The sequence below is a fragment of the Artibeus jamaicensis genome, unplaced genomic scaffold, assembly GCF_021234435.1.
Source record: "Artibeus jamaicensis isolate MK-2021 breed Jamaican fruit bat unplaced genomic scaffold, CSHL_Jam_final contig_354, whole genome shotgun sequence".
In the NCBI taxonomy this organism is placed as follows: domain Eukaryota; kingdom Metazoa; phylum Chordata; class Mammalia; order Chiroptera; family Phyllostomidae; genus Artibeus; species Artibeus jamaicensis.
The window spans coordinates 37,967,137-37,987,559 of record NW_026521803.1 but is presented as its reverse complement, the minus strand read 5'-3'; the positions used below and the strand labels follow the sequence as shown (position 1 = coordinate 37,987,559).

The window sequence follows — 20,423 nt, the reverse complement described above, 5'->3', positions numbered from 1 at the left end:
CAGTGAGACATGACAACTCTCCTATTGTCCTATTGTAATGACTGAAATGTAAAAAAATCGATCATACCAAGTGAGGAAATGGAACTTCTATACACTGCTGGTGGGATGGAAAATCATAAAAAGATTTGGGGAAACAATTTAGTGGTTTAGGGAAAAAAAAACCACATACCTACCATATGATTCCAGCTGTTCCACTCCTAAGTATTTACCCAAGAGGAAAGAAAATATGCGTCCGTACAAAGACTCACAGATGCTATTAGCAGCTTCCCTTGTGACAGCCAAAAGCTATAAACAACCCAAATGTCCATCAGCACAGGAATTGCTCTCGTCTGAATTGTGTCTCCGCCAAATTTGTGTGTTGAAGGCTTAACCTTTAATTGGAGAAAGAGAGTAATTAAGGTTAAGTGAGGTCATAAGAGTGGGGCCCTGATAGGATTAGTGACTTTATAAGAGGAGATAGCAGAGAACTCACACTCTCCACCAAGTAAAGACACAAGGAGAAGGGGCCACCTGCAAACCAGAAGAGAGTCCTCATGAGAACCCGACCCTGCTGGCATCTTGATCTTGAACCTCCAGCTCTGGAGCTGTGAGAAAATAAACTTCTGTGGTTTAAGCCACCCAGTTTATGGTATTTTGTCACGGCAGCCTGAGCAGACCAAAAACTGAACAAATAAACAAATAGTCTATGCATATAATAAAGTACTATAGTTCAACAAAGAGCAATAAACTATTGATATACACAATGACATAAATGAATCTCAAAATAATGCTGAGTGAAAGAAGCCAGATAAGCCCCACCTCCACAAAAAGTTTACTCTGTATGATTCCATTTGTATAAAACTCTGTATGGAAAGCACACAGTAGTTGCTTGGAGTTGGGGAGGGGCAGGCAGAGGTGGGAGAGAGGTATTACAAAGAGGTGTGAGAAAAGCTTGGGAGGTGATACACATTCCTATTTTGATTGTGGGGTGGCTTCTGGTGTATACATATATCGGAACATGAGACTGTGTATGTTACATGTGTGTGAACTGCTCCGATTTGCCTTCACTATTTGCCGTGTAGAGACGGTCTGCTTTTTTAGACCATCAGAAAGTACATGGCTAATTTTTATCTTTGCTTGTGTTCCTTTTCAGAATACAGCTGTAGACAGAGTCTTAATTGATTTCTACAGATGCTCCTGCTTTTCGCAAACGTGTATTGTATAGCTATCTGCTTTACCTCTTAACAAAGGAATGGCTGAGTAGTTTTACAGCTGTCTTGTCTAACCTGATCGCTCTCTCCACATTCTGTCTGGTGGGGAGGGTGTTTGCTTTTCAGGGGAAGCAGCATTTGTGGTAAATTGTGGCTGTGTAAAAGGAATTAAGAAACTCATTTGGAGGGAAGAGTGTATTTTAGCTGCCTGAGAGCTGAAATGGACCTCCTATCCTGTGTTTCTCTCACACTTCCTGTGTCACACCATTAAACATCCTCCAGGGGACTAGGAGCTCTGGAAGGTTCTGTTTAATCACTTCACGCCCAGTATCATGGGCACCACTCTTGCAGGATGTGGGGCGTGAAAAGCCCCTGTGGTTCAGATAACAGCTGTTCCCACATTTTAGTACATGCAACACATAGTGAAACAGTCACAGACTTATCCTCAGGGCTAGTGACAGAAAGGAAGAATGTTATTTGGGTTAATTTGCCCATGTTCAAATCACTTATTTTTTAGGTCCTAGTTTGGACTCAAGTTCATGGTTTTGCTTTGCCAAGCTTATTTTCACATCACACCTCACCCTTAAAGAGGATGTGTGAGAACTGCCTTTCACTGGAGGAAGGGTTAATATGCTCATACTGAAGATGAGAACTGGCCTGGCTGCTAGTGTACCAGGTAAACAGCATAGAGTCTATCCTTCCGGCTCCCAGACACACATCAGCCGCCGCACATACTTCTGCCAAACTGTCCTTGTCTGGAAAAGAGGTTCACAATACCACTTTGGGTGGGCGGGCCCCAGTGTAAGTGGGCAGATCATCTAATCTCGACACATGAGAGAGAGAGAGAGAGAGAGAGAGAGAGAGAGAGAGAGAGAGAGGCAGACTCTGCATCCGAGTTTTCCAAGTGTGGCAGCATCAGCATGACCTCGAAACTTGTCACAAATGCAAATGGCCCCAGGTCGGCTGGATTAGAAAGTCTGGGATAAGGCCCAAAAAGTTACTGTTTAACGATTGTACCAGGTGATTCTGACATAAATAAACAGAAATTTGAGAACTATTACTGTAACCATGGCATGCAGAAAACTATTTTGTTCATAGTTGTCATCAATTATAAGGACAATTATATAAAATATCTTTTAGTAATAGGATATCGACAAAAGAGATCCCTTTTATCATGTATCTATAATGCACTTATTAAGCACCCACTGTATGCAAAGGGCTATATTAGCTACTATGGAGGAAGGAGAGATAAATAATATATGTTCCCAAACTCTGTGAGCTCATTCAGTGTGGATGAGCTGTACATATCTGGTATATGTTTGGTGCACATCTGTTTGTATATATTTGATTTGCCAATAGAACAGAGAATAAAGCCCAGTGGCCTGACATTTTGGTGATTATGTATAAAACCCTCTCCCAAAATAAAATATGTGGGCAAAATTCACCATTGTATTGTCAATGTTCTCAAATCCTTTTGCTCTTTTCAGAGATGGGGGGAATAATGGTTGTGAAAAGTGTAACAGTTTGAACCATAGCTGTTCCTATGTTCAGTGACTTAAAGAGAACACACAGCCTCATACTTCTTTGCTGTTGGCTCTGCCTTATGAACCAGCTCCAGCCCCAACAATCTGCGGCCAGGCCAGGATCACCAAGCCACCTTTTTACCTGCTCAGCAATTAAACGCATTAGCAACAGACTCTCCCTTCTATTCAGCTTTTATTAAAAGAAGTGCTAGGGTACTGAGATTGCAGTACATCATATTTATTACCAAAATTATTAACAAATATACAAAACTTATACATGTAATTCTCTTACATCCATTTATCCTCTATAATACTGATTTTTGTTCAAGTAGGTTATCTACAGTATGTAAACATCCCTCGGATTGACCTCACACAGATTAGGAAAGCCCTCTAACCCATGCTTTTATCAGATACTTCTTCTTATTTGGCTTTCATTTGTAGCATCTAATCTTCACATTTGGCACGTGGAAGAGACATCTACAGTGCAAAAGAGGCAGGTTTTCTGGCTTCCTCCTGAACGATTTTGCAGGGGCACAGTGAACACGCTGTGAGAACAAGCGTACTCCAACCTCATGGAGTTCCGTTCGTTGTAATGCCAGCACCTCTCGGTTCAGCCACTAAAAACTTGAGCGCAGTGTCAATGCCTCTTCCTTCTCCCACCCCGCCCATCCATCCCCCATGCAAGGCCGTTTGCCTTCACTTGGTCTCAAAAGGGTTAAAAGAATTTTGATCCACCCCAGGACGAGTAGATTAATTTCACCGAATAGCTTTTTTTCCCTGCGTTCTTTTGTGTGGGTTGGTTTATTCGGTTTGACGAGCTAGCAAAACTCTGAATTGGAGAACAAAATAACATAAAAAAAGAATCTGAGAGTAGACCTTTCTGCTTTCAATCGTCACCCTAAGATCAGAGCCTCTTTGTGGTGAAAAAGTGACAAAGGCCTTGGTGAAAGGCAAAGAAAAGCCGAGCTGGCCATACTTCACCTTGGACTCTGAGCCTTTGAATACAGTGTGTCCCAAAGTTAAAAAGAAAAGAGAAGAAAAAAAAGATAATGGGAGATTCTGCCCGCTTCTTCTTGTGTTTCTGTAATCTAACCAAGTAGTAAAGCTGACCCAGAGAGAATTCTGCTCTTCTGCTCCCCCAGTCTCACTCTCCAGCACAGTATTGCTCGTGGGGTTGGTTGCATGTTGTCCGGGAAGCATCCTCCCGGAACGCCCGGGTTCAGGGTTTTGGCGCGCAGGGGCCTCCGTCACCACACGGGGGCCGGCCCTTCCGCCGCCCCGTAGAGCTCGGCCAGCTTCCGGAAGCGGGGGCCCCAGTCCGTTAGAAAGTCGAAGCTCTGCTCCGAGTCCGACGTGGCCGACTGCAGGGAGCTCAGCGACCCGGCCACCGAGCCGTCCCCCTCGAACATGTACGTCTGGAGGGAGTCGAAGGGAGGGGCCCACAGGTCCATGTCGGCCTCGTAGAGCTTGGCCAGCACGTAGCTGTGGACGGTGCTGCTGACGGCGCAGGTCTGCGGCACGTGGCGGGAGAGGCTCTCGATTTCCGGCAGCATGTCCTGCCGCGACTTGGGGGCGCCCCCCACCTGCGCCTCCCGCGGGTTCCACAGTGCGGCGATGTCGAAGGCCTCGGTGTCCTCCTCGCCGCCGCCCTCGTCGTCGTAGCGGACAATGTTCTCGTGGATGTTCTCGTCGTCGTCGATGGTGTACGGCTGCTTCCGGTGCCGCTGCATGGACAGGATGAGCAGCACCAGCACTGCGGGGGGAGAGCACAGGAAGATGACCCGGGAGCCGCGCCTCGCCCCCCTGACCCGAGATGGCCTCGATTGACCCAGGGTAGGGCGAGTTTCCGGGCAGGGAGCTGGGGGCAGCGTGGGGGGGTTTTCAGCCGCAGGGGCTGCCTGGTTCTCACGGATTCTACCGGGTTGGGTTGAGAGTGCGGGCAAGTGAAGCCGGGGCTGCTCTCCAGGCGGTTCGATGGGAAGTGTCATGGAACGTCTCACTGCATCAGCCTGCCGCTGTGAAAGTGAGTGTGGGTGCGTACGCCCGGCCACCTGGCACGAAATCCCGACCACAGAGCAGGGGCGCTGTGGCCTGCCTGTAGTACAGGCTGAGGATCACAGCACATCTTTCAACTCTAAGGAGGGGTCTGCATTTCTCTTTATTGTACTATGTGAGTGGTACCCCACTTTCTTGCATTAGCAGCGTAGTAGGATCCTACTCTGTGAATATCATGTATAGTGCACTGGCATAAAGACTCATACGCTAAGTGTCGGTCAGAAGCCTTAGTCTTTTTATCTCTCCTTCAGGAAAGAGAGCGTGAGTGACCACACTTGTCTGATAAACTCAGTTCCGCTGAAAAGCCTTCTGTTAGTTGGAGAGGGGGTGTGGCTTTCTGGACCCAACAGTGTTTGTGGAAAGGAGGGAATGAGCAGTGACATTTTATATAGTTCGTCGTGGTATCAGAGAAGCACCACCCAGTTAGATGCGGGCTTGCTGGTTTGGATAAGATTTTATCCCAATAAATATCTATATATATTTTTTCCAGGATGTGTTTGATGAGGTTTAAAGGAGAGCTAGACAATATCGCATTGAACTGTTTATCACAATGGAAAGTGGTTTCCAGGAAGCGTGTTGAGGTTTTAGCTGGAAAACTGCTATTGATTGTTTTTCGGGTGGCTGTTGTTACAGCTGGGGAGCACGGACAGCCTGGCAGCACTGCAGAATGAGACCCCAGTTTATCCAGGGGGAACATGGGGTATGGTCAGATGCCCAGTAAGGCAATGAGTAGATTTAAAAAACTGATAATGCTTTTTAAATTTGAATGTAGAATATGCTTTTTGTAGATTGCACTTAATGATGTTGATATCAAATATTTCCCCAAAGAGTTTGAGTGACAAAAACGCACAGAGGAAACAATTACATACTTTCATGTACTTTCTTTCTGTGCAAAAAGAGAACTCATGGACTGCAGGACTGTGGGATTTCGGAGCAGAGGGCTGCCAGGCTCCAAGGGTGTGGAGGCTGCAACTGGGTATCGGAGGCTGGGGTGTGATGTGGGTGGACGCAGCCAGCAGAAGTGGGGTTCTAAGTGAACAAGCTTTTCATGGGGTTCCATAAATAGTTACTAAACTTGGTATTTTTTAAGCATGGTGCTAATCCATGTGGAGATGATGTGGAATGTGAGGACTGCTTTTATAAATCAGCAATCTCAGGAGACTGTGGACACGTGATTAGTACAAGTCTGGCAGCGGGAAAGCCTGTCATAGGGCCACAGGCGTTGCTAAGGGAGTACAGGGCAGGGCTAGGCGGTTCTCCCTAAGGGCCTGGGAAAACCTTCACATCCGTGACACCAGGACGGCATTTCACTAGAAAACACTAGCGAGGAAAGTTGGGAAGTCTGGGAGTATCTGCCGGAAGGAATTCTGTTGGTGATGAAGAGTTAGGCGGTTCATGGGACTGGTCCGTCTCTTGAAAAATACAGATTGCTGCATATTTATTTTTAATCTGATTCCCTGAGTGTCCATAATCAGATTTAAGCAGCAAGTATTGCAGGTAATCTGATGTAAACAGCAAATATTGCAAAATCAGTTTTGGGAGAAGATTTGGGATTATTAATCCCAGCAACTGTTAAAAGGCTTCCCTGACGGAAGAGAATGGGTCCTAGGGATGTTTATTCTTTAGAAACTCTAAGCACAGCCTATAGGGCCGGTGAGTGTTTTCTAGGAACTAGATACGTGAGATGTGAAATAAAAAAGAAAAATCCCACAAAAATAAAAATTACTGTTTAATTGTCCACAAAATGTAGTATTTTGTTGGCAAGTCAACTTCAGTTTAATCTCACTCACTTTTATGAGTTATATCTCATGTGGGTAGTGCATTCTTGGAAATGAGTGCCTAAAACTGTGAGGGTCTTATGACAGCCCTGCTCAGGTTAGCTCCTGACAAGGTGTTTATTCTCTGCAATTCAAAGACAAGGCAGAATGGGTGTGGGAGGTACAGTAAATTGCCCCTCGCACACCACTGCTAACTTGAGAGCCTCTCCTGTCCAGATTCTTTAAATCAGTCTTTCTTTAATGACACCACCTCTACTCTTGGGTCGGGGTGAACTTAAAACATGGGCGTTTTCCTAAGAGCCGGTTTCATCAAAGGCCTCTTGCGGGTTGGGTTATCCTGTTAGGCACCCAAGGCCTCCCAGTGCCACCTTCTGGACACTCGGGGAATTGCAGGAAGGTTTTATCCACTGCTTGCCCCCAAGGGCTAGAAACAGGACAATACCCTGTAATTCCGGGCTCCAAGGACTTAGAAACGTTGCTTATTTATATACTTCTCCCTTCATGTAGCACTGAACTGAAGCAGCAGGATTAAACCATCTGTTGTATTAGAAGAATTTTTTTGTGAGAAGCATATTCTCCAGGCCTACCTAGCGCTGAGTCGTGTTAACATTTTGCGGTCAGGGCCTCGTTTCTGTGGTCTGGCGGGGTCGCGGTGTGGAGGGCAGCCTGGGGCCCAGGTGGTGTGTGGGCATCTGCATGTCTGTTCTGAGCTAAGTCCCTGCTGCTTGACGCTTCCCTCTCGTAGAGCGCCGGGATTCCTATCCTGTTGGATGACGTTCCTATCTATTAAGTCTGCTTTTCTCTCAGTAAAATGTGTATGTTATAAACGATATGTGTGTAGGGATATATGTACCGGAATATTCTTAGTTTCAAGAATTGGTTTAGGTGTTCCGCTGCTTGTTTTTGAGTGTGGAGATCAAAAACAGTTACACGAATGGCCTTCTGTGCGGGGGGCTGGGCGGCTGCGTGAGTGTGGCGTGAGATGAGGAAGAAGGGACCCCTCCCGCGGCAGTGCGGTCCCACGGGCCGTGGGCGCATCTTTCCAGTTCACCAGCAGAGGCGGCCTGCCCGTTTGGTCGCCGCCCCCCGTGGATGGCCGCGGTGCCTGGGAGGGGCGCTAACGCCCAGACAGCTCATCTTCCCAGACCGCCCTGTGCTTTCGCTCCATCACTGCTTTCAGACCTCTGGTCACAGGTCTCCTTACTGGGGAGGCCTCGCCTCAGCACCCAATTTAGAACGGCACCTACCCTACCTCCTGACCCCTCAGAACACCCTGTGCCTCATCCTTTCTCTCTGACACTTACCACCTCCAGAATCTGGGGTGAACACTTAGGAGAAGAGCCGTACCTCTCGGATACAGGGCTGCACAGTGTGGGGCCTGCCTGCGTTTAGGCCTCGCTCTGTCTGTGACATTTGTCCTTAGGTCTGTCACTGCCTCCTGTGACTTAACTAGGACTTACTATCTGAAATGAAGGATTAGAGGAGGGGATCATTGTGTCCTGTCCGAAATGGTCATTCTGGCTCTGTGGTGTCAGATGACCCGCTGTGTTCTGCGGTAAACTCTGTGAGCGCCGGGACGTCTGTTTTGTTAGTCCCAGCGCCTGCAGTGGTTCCTTGGCCCACATGCCTCCAGGAAGTGTGGCCCGGAAAACTAGCTCTGAACAGCTGTGCCAGGACAGAGACTGAGTGACGTCTAAGTGAGGAAGCCTTTGCAGGACCCACAGAACGGAGGGGAGCCACCTACTCACCTAGGAGGACAAAGATGCAGGCCAGGATGGCGATGAGGGCACCTCGGCTCAGAGTGACCGGGAGCATGTAGGCCTCGGGGCTGCAGGACAGGACGTGGCCACTGTCGTCACAGCTGCACACCTGGATAGTCAGCGTGCCCGTGCTGCTCAGTACCGGCTGCCCGTCGTCCGATACCAGGATGGGCAGGTGGAAGACGCTCTGCTCCTGCTGCCGGAAGCCAGACCTCCGGGTCAGGATGCGGGCCGTGTTATCTGCAGAAGACAGGGTTCCGGGGTTGAAAAGGGGGAGAGGAAAGTGAGAGGGAAGAAGAAAACGGAAGACACAGCAAATGAGTTGGTCTCTTGGGTTGAGGACAATTACAGGGCAGGAACGTGGGGGAGTGTTTGTGGGAAGGAGAGAAGGATGTCAAACATTTCCTGCAGGCCTCTAGCTACAGCCTTGTCTGGATCAGCATTTGGATGCAGAAACCAGGATTTTACTTGTTTCTAGGCAAAACCCCGAGGCCTAGGAGAGAAACCCTTTTTGAGATTATGTCTTTCCCTTGGTGACATAAATTGCCCAGGGCAAACTGTCAGACTTCACATCTGACTGAAATGTCCCTGGGAAAGCTAGACAGAGATGAACTGTCAGTGATGACTTGTGGTCTTGAGCAGCTTTCCGCGGCCGGGCCGAGTGGCGCCTCCAGGAGAAGAATGCGGAGGAGCCCACGTGTCCGTGGCAGCTCGCTTATTTTTGCTGCTTGGGCTAGAATTCCTGTCTTTTGCTGTTTACTTTATGCCTCTGAAATGCAGTCACCAGCTCCTCCTGCGCCTTCAAACAGAATCTGCTTATTTAGCAGAGGCTCATTTGAAATCCTCTGATCATGTGACACTCTGTGATTTCTCCCTGTTTGGTGGTCTGAGTTTAAGTAGTTAACGTGAACTTGGCGAAAATCCGTTCCTGATCAGCAGTACCAGTTTTTTCCCCCTCTAGTTTTGAAAGGGATTAGCAGAATTATTTGTTGTTTTCCTAAAGCTGGTGTGTGCGCGTGTGTATTTGTATTACACTTGTCCAGTGTTCGGTTTTGGGATCTTCTACTTTTTTAATCTGTGTTTTCAAGTTTCCTTGAGGGGGGTTGAATTGTAAATCAGAGATACTTTTGCAGAGCTCAGATCACTTTTGGCACAGGAAGAGTTTGAGATACGTGGCAGGACACACAAGCAGTGACTCTCAAGGCGACTGTCACCACGGAGGGCCCTCTGGGTGTGTCTCACACTTCACAGGGAAGAGTCTACAACTTCACACAAAATTCTGAGTCTAACAAAGTAAACGTTATTAGTATCAATATTAACATTTCTGGTTCTCCTTCCCTTCTTGGACATACGTAACATAGGATTATACTTCTCTACCCTTTTGAATTTGGACAGTTTAGATGATGAAAAATGAGCAGTAAGTCATTCATGTCACTTCTGGGCAGAACCCTGTGCCAGCCGGTGTGAGATTCTCTGTGCTCTGCCGTGGTGTGGTGCCAGGAAGGAGCGTTTGGGGTGGAGTCTGGGACTCTGGGCCGCACATGGACAGCCAGCTCTCCTGGGTCATCCCTCTGCCAGCTTTCTGTGAGCAAGACACTAACTGTAGTTGTGTTAAGTCGTTGAGATTTCCGTATCATTTGTTCCTGCAGCATAACCTAACCTGTACTGACTAATACATTCCCTTTTAATTAAATTTTTCATCTTCTCCTCTCTTGCTTTTCTCTTGTTCAGTGAGTGCTTATGTGTCGGGTGCTTCGACTTTACGTGCAGCATTTCATTTAATTTTCACAACAGTTTGGTGATAATCTCTCCCTTTTACAATGAGAGAGTTAATGTAGAGAGCTGATGTAATTTGGTCGGAGTCACTAATTTAGTAGCAGAGCTGGGATTTGAACTTTGGTCTCTCTGACTCCAAAGTTACACTCCTTCCATTGCGCTATGTAAAGGTTTGTTTAGTTCAGTTACATTAGCTGAAAATTATTCAGCTAATTGAAATCGCGTCCTGCTTTGGCACAGGCCTTTCCTCTTACTTGCAGATAAAGATAGCAACTGGTTGCCAACCTGAGGATTATGTTGTTACTTCCACCTACCACACAGCCCACTCAGTTTTCTGTTTTCCAGATTCAGTTGCTAGATACTGTTAGTTCTGTTTCACAGTTTTCATTTTGTTTTTTTCAGAAACGGAAATCTTTTTTGTTTTTTGGTTCAGTTGAGTCCAGGTCCTAAGAGAGTCTGACCAGAGCTGAATTTCATGGAAGTGTTATTCCTGCTGCACATCACGTGTTTCTTGATCTCAGAATTATTTAAGATAAAAAAGGTCAGATCACGCTGCTGAGTCTGCTCCTGGAAGGGTTCTGGGCTATAATAGTCACAGAATTTTTGTTGGATATGGTAACTAGGAGTTTAGTAACCAATTTGGAAAAAGTATTTGTTTCCAAGGTGACACAAAACGTTTTTCTTCTTTTTTTCTTTTTTTGATGTGGCTAAAACGGGCCCCAACTTCCAGTCCCAATCTTAATGTTTACTCACTGATGCGTTTCCTTTCCTTATATACCAGATCAGGCTACACAAACCAGAGGGATTAGCAACTTCCTTCAAACCTTATAGGGCTATTATAAATACCAAGTAAAGCAAAGTATGGGGAAATGCACGTTAATTGTAAAGTGCTATATATACACAGCACTTTTCATAACGCTTTGGGTGGTACAAAGAAGCAGGGCTTTCCTCGAGACAGCGCTCTGTTGTGTTCATAAAAGGGCGTCATGTTTTGGGCATGGGAGGGGGGCTTGGGAGGGGGGGGCTTGACGATAGACCCATCATGTCAGGTATTGACCGGCTTTTTTGTGAGCCTCAGTGAAGGGTACTTGTGGAGTAAGTTGTCACGAGGAGACCAAGAGTTTATTCCTTCCGGTGAGGATGTGCTGACTTCCACTGTGGAAAGCCTACCAGGAGAGGACTCCTGTCTTTTTAGAGTCACGGTGTTCCGGGGGCCCGTCTTTCTACGGCGTTGGCTCCATGAATCGGTGCCCAGACTCACCTGTAAGAAGTTTGCTGCATGTTGTTTCTGGCAAATACCAGAGTGAAGGACTAGAGTGACGCAGCTGAAAGTCGGGAGAATCAGTGTCACGTGTCATTTTCCCAGGGTTCCCACTGTGAGACCAGTCCTGGGGGCTGAGCCGCGTGGCAGGAAGGGTTTCCTCGTAAAGCACATAAGTAAACAGATCAAAATTGGACCCGATGGAAATACCAGGGTGTTTAATTGTGGTAGTTCTGTTGTTATAATTTATGTTGCCGTTCCTTCCAGAATTGTCATGGTGATTTTGTGACAACAAACAGATCAGGGGATGACTTGGAAGAATGCTTCCCATTTAGAAGGGAACAGGTTTGATATGCTCAACTGTTAACAACAGAATAGCACGTGGGGTGGAATTAATTCTTTAAGTCTCAGATAATTGATGTTTGCGATAAGGCCAGGCATGTCTAACCACGACTGCTTGTTAGCCTTTGTTTAGATCGTTATAAGTTGCCGACTTATGTTGTAGGATTGGAGTGAGCGTGGGGCCCCTGCAGACCTCTCGCCTCAAGTCAGACAGCTGGTTGGTAGCAGAGTTAGTGACAGAAGGGTTCACTCGACAGACCTGAATTAGTTTTCACTGGTTCTGATCTTTCTTTGAAAATGATCTGGCTGGAGCACAGAAGCCCCTCATTTTCCCTGGTGCGCAGGGGAGAGTCCGCTGAGTGGAGAGAGCCCCGCGCTGATGGGGCGCTCATCGGGAAGGAAGGTCTGGAATTCCATCCGGGCAGAGCCGCGGTGGCGAGCACTTTCTGGAACAGGGGGCTCCGGCTGGGTCTTTCTAAAGTATAGCAGTTGTTGCAGTGCTGAAACTGCTCCTCGAGGCCCCGTATTCGCCCTTTGCCCTCTCTGTTCCTTGGCCTTTGCCTCCCGTTTGTTCTGGGAGCTTTTTACTGTTTCCCTCTCTGATCCTTGCTTAGAAGTGTTCCCTCAGGTTTTCCTCTTTATCTCGCCCAGTTTCCAGCATCTTTCGCAGCGTCTTCCTGTGGTTACAGAACATACAAACACGGCTGCCATCTCTGGGGCGAGGGCCGGTTTCTGCCTGGGTGCCTTACACAGTGTCTGGGGCGGAGCCAGCTCTCAGACCCGTGTGAACTGACTGAAGGAAGGTTTCAGGATCGGCAGAGGACGTCCTTTGTCTCTGATGTTCTGAAAGAAAACCTTGAAGGACACTACAAATCAGCATTAGTGTCTCCCCTGCTAGTAAAGAGCAGGCGGATTTTGACCCCAAGTGGGATAACCCCAGGTACCAGCCCAAACCGTAGAAGAACATCGGTAGCCGCCATCCGCCTGACTGATTACCTCGGTTGTCCCTTAGGGTGAAGTTGGGGTTGTTGGCAGCCTCGGGGGCCAAGCTGTAGTGGAAGTGCTGGCCGTTGCGTGGGTCATCGTGGTCCACTGCACTCACCGTCTGGATCAGCTGAGGGAGGGACATGAAGTCAGGTGAGCTGGAGCCAAAAGAAGACGTTTCAGGGCCCAGTGACATCCCAGACCCCGAAATCCAACCGCAGGCTACTTCACCCAATGGGGAGGGTATCCCGACACTCACCTGGAAGATCTCCATGCTGTCCCGAAAGTCAGGGTTTCGTTTTGGTGTTTTGTTGGGCCTGACTACACTAACGTCACAGGGTGAGTGTTAGCTAAATACCTCGGGTGTTAGACATCGACGTAACGTATTCTCAAAACGATGCCAGCCGCTGTTAGGCGGTCTCAGTAGAAGATTTTGAATAAACGAACTCTGGGGTGCTGCAAGGTTCTGCTCCTCTCCCACTTTTTCATCCTCTCACCCCACCACTTTAAGCCCACGCTGGGTTAATATTTCAGGGCCAAGTTGTTTTCTTTGAGAGGCCCCTATTTCAAAATGACCAGCACCTGGAAGGGCACATTGGCTGGGTCAGGTTAGTGGGTCTCTGTTGGCAGGAAGGGAGCTGGACAAGGTGCAGAGCACAAGTCCGCCAGGGTGCAGTGTGCAGGGCAGACCAGAATCAGGAGCAGATCTGGGGGCTGCGGAGAGGAGGAGGTGGGCTGGCTTCTTCCGCAGCTCCTCTGGCCCCAAGTTTGCCTTTTCTGCAGTGATTTTCCAAGTAGTTAGTTGCCTCGTGGTTACGAAGACCATGATGAAAAGCCTCTACAAGAGCGGTGTGAAATACACCATTGTACCACTGGCACACGGACTTGGGGACATATAGAAAAGGTGTGGAGTGGGCGGTCTCCTTCCTGTGTGTGTGCTTCTCTGCCGACCAATAGCACACACTCCTCCACCCCTGCTGGGCCGGGCCCTGGAGACGGGACATCTTGCTAAGAGCCAGCTGTGTTTCTGCCGGGGTAGCAGCCAGACAGCAAAGGTTGGCTGGGCCCAGGTGGGCTGGCTTAGTCTTTGTTTCTCCGTAAGTTGAGGGAGGCATTACTTCCCTCATAGTACTCTGGGGATTGCATACGGGCAGCTCCAGCCAGGGGACTTTTGGTGGACAGTGTGCTGCTCAGATCCCCTTCAGTGAAGGACTCGGTGTCCCAGCCTTCACCTGTCTCTTTGGGGGTTGCCTCAGTCGCTGGGAACCACCTGCCCCCAGTCACCACAAACTTCCAGCACAGCCCACATCCAGTGACTGATGGCAGTAGTACAGAGGCCTGGCCATCCCATCTCAGCTTGGCAGAACTCTAGTTCTAGAGCCCTGTGGAGTCACCCAAGGCTGCCGGTAGGTCTGCATTGCAGCTGGGCTTCTCCTTTTGCCCAGTCTGCAAAAGTCTTTCCCTTCTACAGGCTTTGGCCCAGGAACACTCCTGAATAAGCATCTTAATTGGAACACCATCCCCAGATATGCCTCCTGGCGAACCCAGCTGGCAACTGGCCCCTTGAAAAAAATTGGGGGAGTGGCGCTGCACTGAAGGAGAGAGGTCAGGGGGGCTCTGAAGATAAACTGGCCCCACAGTCTCGTCTGGCGCCAGTGCTGTGCACATACCGGGGTCGCCCTGCTGCCCCATCCCTGCCGAATCCCTGCCGAATCCCTGCCGAGACCAGTCCTGTACCTTCCATCTGGCCTGCAGTGCAGCACAGACTTGCTGATGCATGTTATAAATGGGTGCTTTTGTTGGTTAACGGTGTTGGAAATTCATTTCAGGACATCTGACCTGTGAAATCGTATATACAGGTGAGGTGGGGGCCTGAGACATAGGGCTGGCTGGCCTCAGGGCTCTAAAGAAAGCTTGAGCGAAGACCCTGCCTCCTCGGGTTGGACTTTTGGGGCACTGTCGTCAGCTCTGCGTCTGCCAAGCTGCTGGGTACATGCATCCCTCTCGGTGAGCAGCGGTGAAGGCAGGGCATGAAGGAATCAGAAGACGCACTCAATGAGGGCTGAGCGCAGCATGAAAGCTTTTACTATGCTAGTGAGCACTCTCTTTATACTATAGGTAAAAAATTAGCCTCTTGTCATGTCGTAGTATAAAGTAGTATATATTTGTCATATCATGATCTTAGAAAGCACTATTTTGTTTTATTATACATTGTCATAATAGAACACAATGTATAATACATTGTCATAATATAAAACAAATTATTGAGATAAAGGCCCATACCCCCCTCACTCAAAACCCATCTGTGCATAGTAGCTATTGCTATTTTTATATCTTGTCTCTCAGTCTTGGTTCATACAGACATAATTTTACATAACTTCAGCATGCACATGTGGTTTTTATACCTCCTTTCTTACAATAACACGGATCATTTCTTATGCTATAAACTCTTCATTGTAACTTTTATGAGCTGTGTAAAATTTCATGTCTTTCTAGGCCAGAAATTCAATGGATGTGGAAGTAGAATTGCCCCTGACTTGTTAAAAAAATTTTAGGAGTGCCATAGACCATTGCACAGAGTTTCAAGAGTCAATGGATGAAATAATTTATTTCAAAGTCTCTACAGGACACTCCCCCCACCCCCTGGAAGATAGGAAACTGTCTTAACGAATAAACTGACTTGGCAGAATGTGAAGACGTGTCGGGACAGCCTGCAGTGAGCTCGGCTGTACAGACATAGTCCCTCTGTGCAGCTGGAGGTGGTGGAGCAGGCGAGTGAGAGGAGAGAGAACCCAAACCACGGCACAGCGAAGGCCTGGGCTGCCAGAGCCTGAGTCCCCGCCTTGGAGACACGCACGCCACACACTCAGAACTTGCACACTGATTCTCCTGGCCTGTTTGCACCCCACCTCCAGAGTCCATGGGGCCACAGTGTGTACCCCGGGGAAACGGGGCTGTTAGGGAGTCTGCTGGGTTGTAAGGAGAGGAGGAGCTCGGCTTACAAGGTGGGAGCGGACGGGGGGGACAGGGCGGCCTGCGCCCGAGGCGTGGAAGGGTGGGCACCGGGCGGACGAGTGCCTGGTCTGGATGTGGCTACTCCAGGCAGGGTTTTGGATGTTTCTCAGTTGTACCTCTTGGAGTTTGATCAACCAGATTCTCATTTAGGTTTAAAAGTGGGCTTTAAAAAAGTACATTTTTTTTCCTGAGGGTTACAGAACTGAAGTTGTTTCAACTAAGTAGAAATTTGTTCCTTCAGATTAATTTTTTTCTCAAAACTTACGTGGCATGAGCAGCACTAATAAAGGGGCGTTTAAGTGAGGGAGGGGCGGGGATAGTAATTCTAGGTCACAAAACGTTCTGAGAATCCGCATGCAGTCCCTAAACGAGGCATCTGTCGCCAGAAGTTAAGAATGGGGGTTAGGAAGATACAAAAATTAAACTATTTCCCCACTGTAAATATTTCCAGGGAGTAGTGCTAAACTGAGGAAAAGGGAGGATTCTTCTTTCCTTTGATCTTCATGGTGCCTCCCTTCCAGGCCCCAGAGCACGTCATTAAAGTTGGTTCTCTGCAGTTCAGTTCCAAGGCGGGCGGATAGCGTGTTACAGGCTGGCCGGTGAATCAGACCAGCATCAAAGCATTGTAAATTGCATCGTCATCTTCAGATTGTACAGTGTGATGGAGACTCCAGATAGTCGTCTTAACGAGTGAACTGTTGCAACGTGATATGCAGGAGAAGTTGGGCACTCTGGAGCCTAAATTTCTCTGATGGCAGATTTGGTCACCCGTGATAGTCCTTGCGGCATGGGGAGCTCACTGAGGTGTGTGCCTCGCAGGCAGCTTACCTGCCCCGATTTGGCGTTCTCACAGACGAAGGCCTCGTAGAATCGGGGGAACTCCGGAGCGTTGTCGTTCACGTCCAGGACTCTGATCGGGACAGCAACACTTCCGACCTGGGCAGGGTTGTCTAAAGAAGCACAAAGCAGACTCGAGGTGAGGTTCTGGACCAGCGGATGAAGTATGCAGCAGTGGCCACTGTGTTACCCTGTGAGGGTGTGGCGGGACACAGAAGTGTGGGGAGGAGGGGGTGTGTGTCTGAGGGTGTGTGTGGCGTCGGGATGAGGCGAAGGGCCAGACTTGACGGGGAGCAGGTATCAAAAAATGAGGGTTCAAAAGAGGTTTTGAACCTCTCCCTTGGCTCTCATATTTCAGGTTCTAGAATTAAAGGAGATCAGTTCTGTATTTGGGGCTTGAAAATAGCCTATTTATCAAAGGAGGCGTACAGTAGGGGTTTGTTCCTGTGAATCATTCTGTTCTTTGGATTATATTTGGAAGGTTTCAAGTGATGGACAGGAACACAGACAGGAACACAGTCCCTGCCCAGGGACTCAGGGGTTATCACAGGGTCACATACACCGGCCCCTGGCTTTGGCCGGGGCAGGAGAAGTTACCCGCCACTGACAGGGAAATGTCTTTTTGGTTTCTTTTTTGCTTGGCATTGCCACACAAAGACAATTTCACAGTCCCAGTAGGGGCTCTTTCTTTTCTTTTTTTTTTTTTTTAATAAATATTTATTTATTTATCTTTAGAGGGGAAGGGAAGGAGAGAGGGAGAGCATCCCCTTCTGAGGAACTGGCGGGGGGTGGGGTTTTCCACTTCCCTGTTTTGGTCATCATCCCAAGAAGACAGAGTAGAAATTTAAGATGCACAAATTATTCTTACTAAATAAATTTAGTGAATCAGAACTTCTTATTCTTCTGGTTCATTTTTTCTTTCTCAAAAATACTTATGCTCTGCTGTGTTTCCCCTGTAAATATTTTTATTGCTTGGCTAAAACATTAAATTTTTTTATTGTAACAGTGGAATTTGTTTATAGAAGGAATAATGAAGATTCCAGAAAAACATGAGGATAACTATCATTCACAGTCCTGCCAGACGTAGTCAGTATATATCCAATATTGCATGTGTGTCCAAAAATGTGGAGCTTCACACACACACACAGAGCAGGTAAGCAAAATAAAAAAGTTGGATTCAGAACATTAATATTTTAGGGCAAGATTATCTGTCTTGTGTCATTGAAATTTGCTTTGACAGTGTGGGTATTAATATCTACATGGTAGCCTCATTTAGTCAGATTTCTATTAGACATTTAGAGTATTCCCTTCCTAAAAAAATTTATTGATTGATTTTAGAGAGAGGGAGGGGAGAGAATGAGAGAGAGATATCGATTTATTGTTCCACTTATTTATGCAATCATTTGTTGATTTTTGTACATGCCCTGACGAGGGGTTCAACCCGCAACCTTAGCATCTGGGGGTGATGCTCTAACCGAATGAGCTACCTGGCCAGGGCTAGATAATCTGATTTTTAAATAATATTGCAGTAGACATTTTGGTATATAAATTTTTGTTGCTATCTATTGTTATTTCCTTAAGGTAATTATTAGAGGTAGAATTCTTGAGAAAAAGTATGGATATTTTGAAGAATCTTAATACAGAAGACTAATTGCCAAACTGTCCCCTGAATGGCTGTACCCACTTTGGCCAGTACATTAGGGTCTGCCATTTACCTGAACATTCACCATCACTAGGTGTTATGGGAAAAAAGTAAACAGTAGTAAATAATGTAATTTTTGTTAAGTTTATAATAAACATGCTAATCTCAATTTTTACTACTTTTCTATTCCATTTTTAAGTTTATGTTAGTAAATCTGCATTTTTAAGATGTCTGAAATTTTCGTATACCTGTGTGTAATCAGGGTCATTTGTTATAAATGCTTTCTTTCAGCCAAAAATAGTATTTGGTGCTGTTTGTTCCTTCCCAATCTTGTCAAATGTTAAAAGCCTCTTAGATTTCTCAGGAACTGACCCTTCTCCTCGTGTAGAATTTTAGCTTCTTGGTTTGAAGATGCTATTTTTTTTTACTGCGTTTGCATGCTTTTTAAAATCCCTAAAACAGGACAGTGATGTACAGCAGTTGCTCAATAATTATTTGAACTAAATACGTTCACTCACTTGCATGAACTATGATTTTTGTTTCTTTCTGTAGAGAATACAGTTCCTGTCCCAGCCAGCTCTGGAAACTCCCACTTTCCGCAGTGCTTACATCTGTCACTAGGTAGAGACCGGTTTATTGAGTTACTTACTCATTTCCATAGCAAGGATAGTGAGGTTATGCCAAGAAAACTCTTCCCGGTCCAGGGGTCTTGCAGTCATCAGAGCCCCTGTTGTAATGTCGACATAGAAGAACCTTCCAGGGTCACTGCTTCTGTCGATGGAATATCTGCAAAAACAAAAGTAAAAAAACACAAAATAAAAACAAAACCTGAAAACAGATTAAACACATCGATCTGAATAAACATACTGTGGCATGTTACATACATGAGAAAACTGAGAGCATGTCGAGTGAGACCTGACACTGCTGATTCTGAGTTACAGGGGCTCGGGCGACCGGAATTGCTGTTTTATTTCCACTCCCCTCTGCCCACCCCTGTGAAAACCAGTAACGAAGTATCACTGCTCTAATTTCCTGATTCATAAAACAAAATGGAACAGGGTGCTAGACCTTAGGGCAGTTTTAAGCTATTTAAAGATAATTTTCAACTATTTAAAGTTGAAAACTGTCCAAGGCTTTCGGATATCAACCCCTCTGAATATATCAACCCCTACGTGTCTTTGCTCAAAATGAACTTTATTGAAATAAGTTCTGAAATGCTAAGTTGGAACTGAAAAGCATGAAGTTCAGTGATTGTAGTCCCCCTAATTAATATCAGCTGTTGAGAGGAAGCGATTTGCCTCAGGCCCTTTGTAACGTGCTAGTGACTGACCTGTTGGCAGACACGATAATGCATTTACGCAGTGGGGAGTCCTGCTCTGTGGAATGTTTTTAACGGGAGGCACCAGGTCTGTCTAGGTTGCTCATTGTAAGTAAGCCTCGAATTCATGAATTTATGGGGCTCAGCTTGCTGGAAAATGTCATGTAAGCTAGGTAATTAACAGGGTGTAAAAAACAGGTGTTTCATAACCAAAACAGCTCCTTTGGTTCAGGCAGTGCTCTGGATAGCAATATCCACAGCATGTACCTGCATGCTCCGTGTAGGCCAACACACGTCCTTACACAGGAGAAGAGGATGTTTACAAGCCCTCGCACCTGGTGGTTTTAGACCCTTCCAAGGAGAGAGTGCTTGGCTTCTGCTTTGCTGTTGTCTGTATCCTTTGAGCCGTCATGTACCTTGGTAATGGGTCAGTGCTAGAGTTCCTGTCTAGTGTGACGTGGCGGTCTGATCCTCTGTGTCATCTCACCTGCATCATTTTGTTTGGTTCCTGTTTTGGGAGATTAAGTAACTATAGAGGGAGTTTCAGGTCTGTTTAAAACCCTCCATAAAGTCATAATTGAGAGCCATGCTGGAGAACCTTATATAGCCCCCAGCTAGTAATGATAATAGCTGCCATTATTGAACACCAGGCATTTTATAGCTTCTTTTAAAATTCTTACACCTTCTGCAGGAGGTAGGTATTATCTCAGTTATCAGCAGAGACCAAGTCTTTAGAGGAATTAAATCGCTTGCAAAAATACTTTGCAGTAGTAAGATTTGAAAAAAAAAAAAAAAAGAGACACATTAATGTATTGGGTTCAAAGTTCTTTTTAAAGTTGCCACCTATAGGGGAACTGGGAAACTGCCATTTGGATGGGAGCAAGCTCTTCCTTTAGTGCGTTGTGTTTAAACTGCAGGTTGGTTAAGTCAGGTGGGTTAGGA

At 46.8% G+C, this 20,423-nt stretch overlaps 1 protein-coding gene across 1 annotated transcript in view; it reads right to left on the bottom strand.

Annotated features, from left to right (window-relative positions):
• Nucleotides 1-3,024: 3,024 nt before the first annotated feature.
• Nucleotides 3,025-20,423, bottom strand: part of CDH20 (cadherin 20) — a 182,685-nt gene continuing 165,286 nt past the window's right edge. Inside the window, exons 8-12 of the mRNA XM_037156434.2 lie at nucleotides 18,813-18,949; nucleotides 16,513-16,634; nucleotides 12,682-12,799; nucleotides 8,295-8,546; nucleotides 3,025-4,466 (exon numbers count right to left, since the gene is read on the bottom strand). Of these exons, the coding sequence (XP_037012329.2) occupies nucleotides 3,961-4,466; nucleotides 8,295-8,546; nucleotides 12,682-12,799; nucleotides 16,513-16,634; nucleotides 18,813-18,949 (1,135 nt within the window). The 3' untranslated portion in view covers nucleotides 3,025-3,960. The remainder of the gene's footprint in view (nucleotides 4,467-8,294; nucleotides 8,547-12,681; nucleotides 12,800-16,512; nucleotides 16,635-18,812; nucleotides 18,950-20,423) is intronic.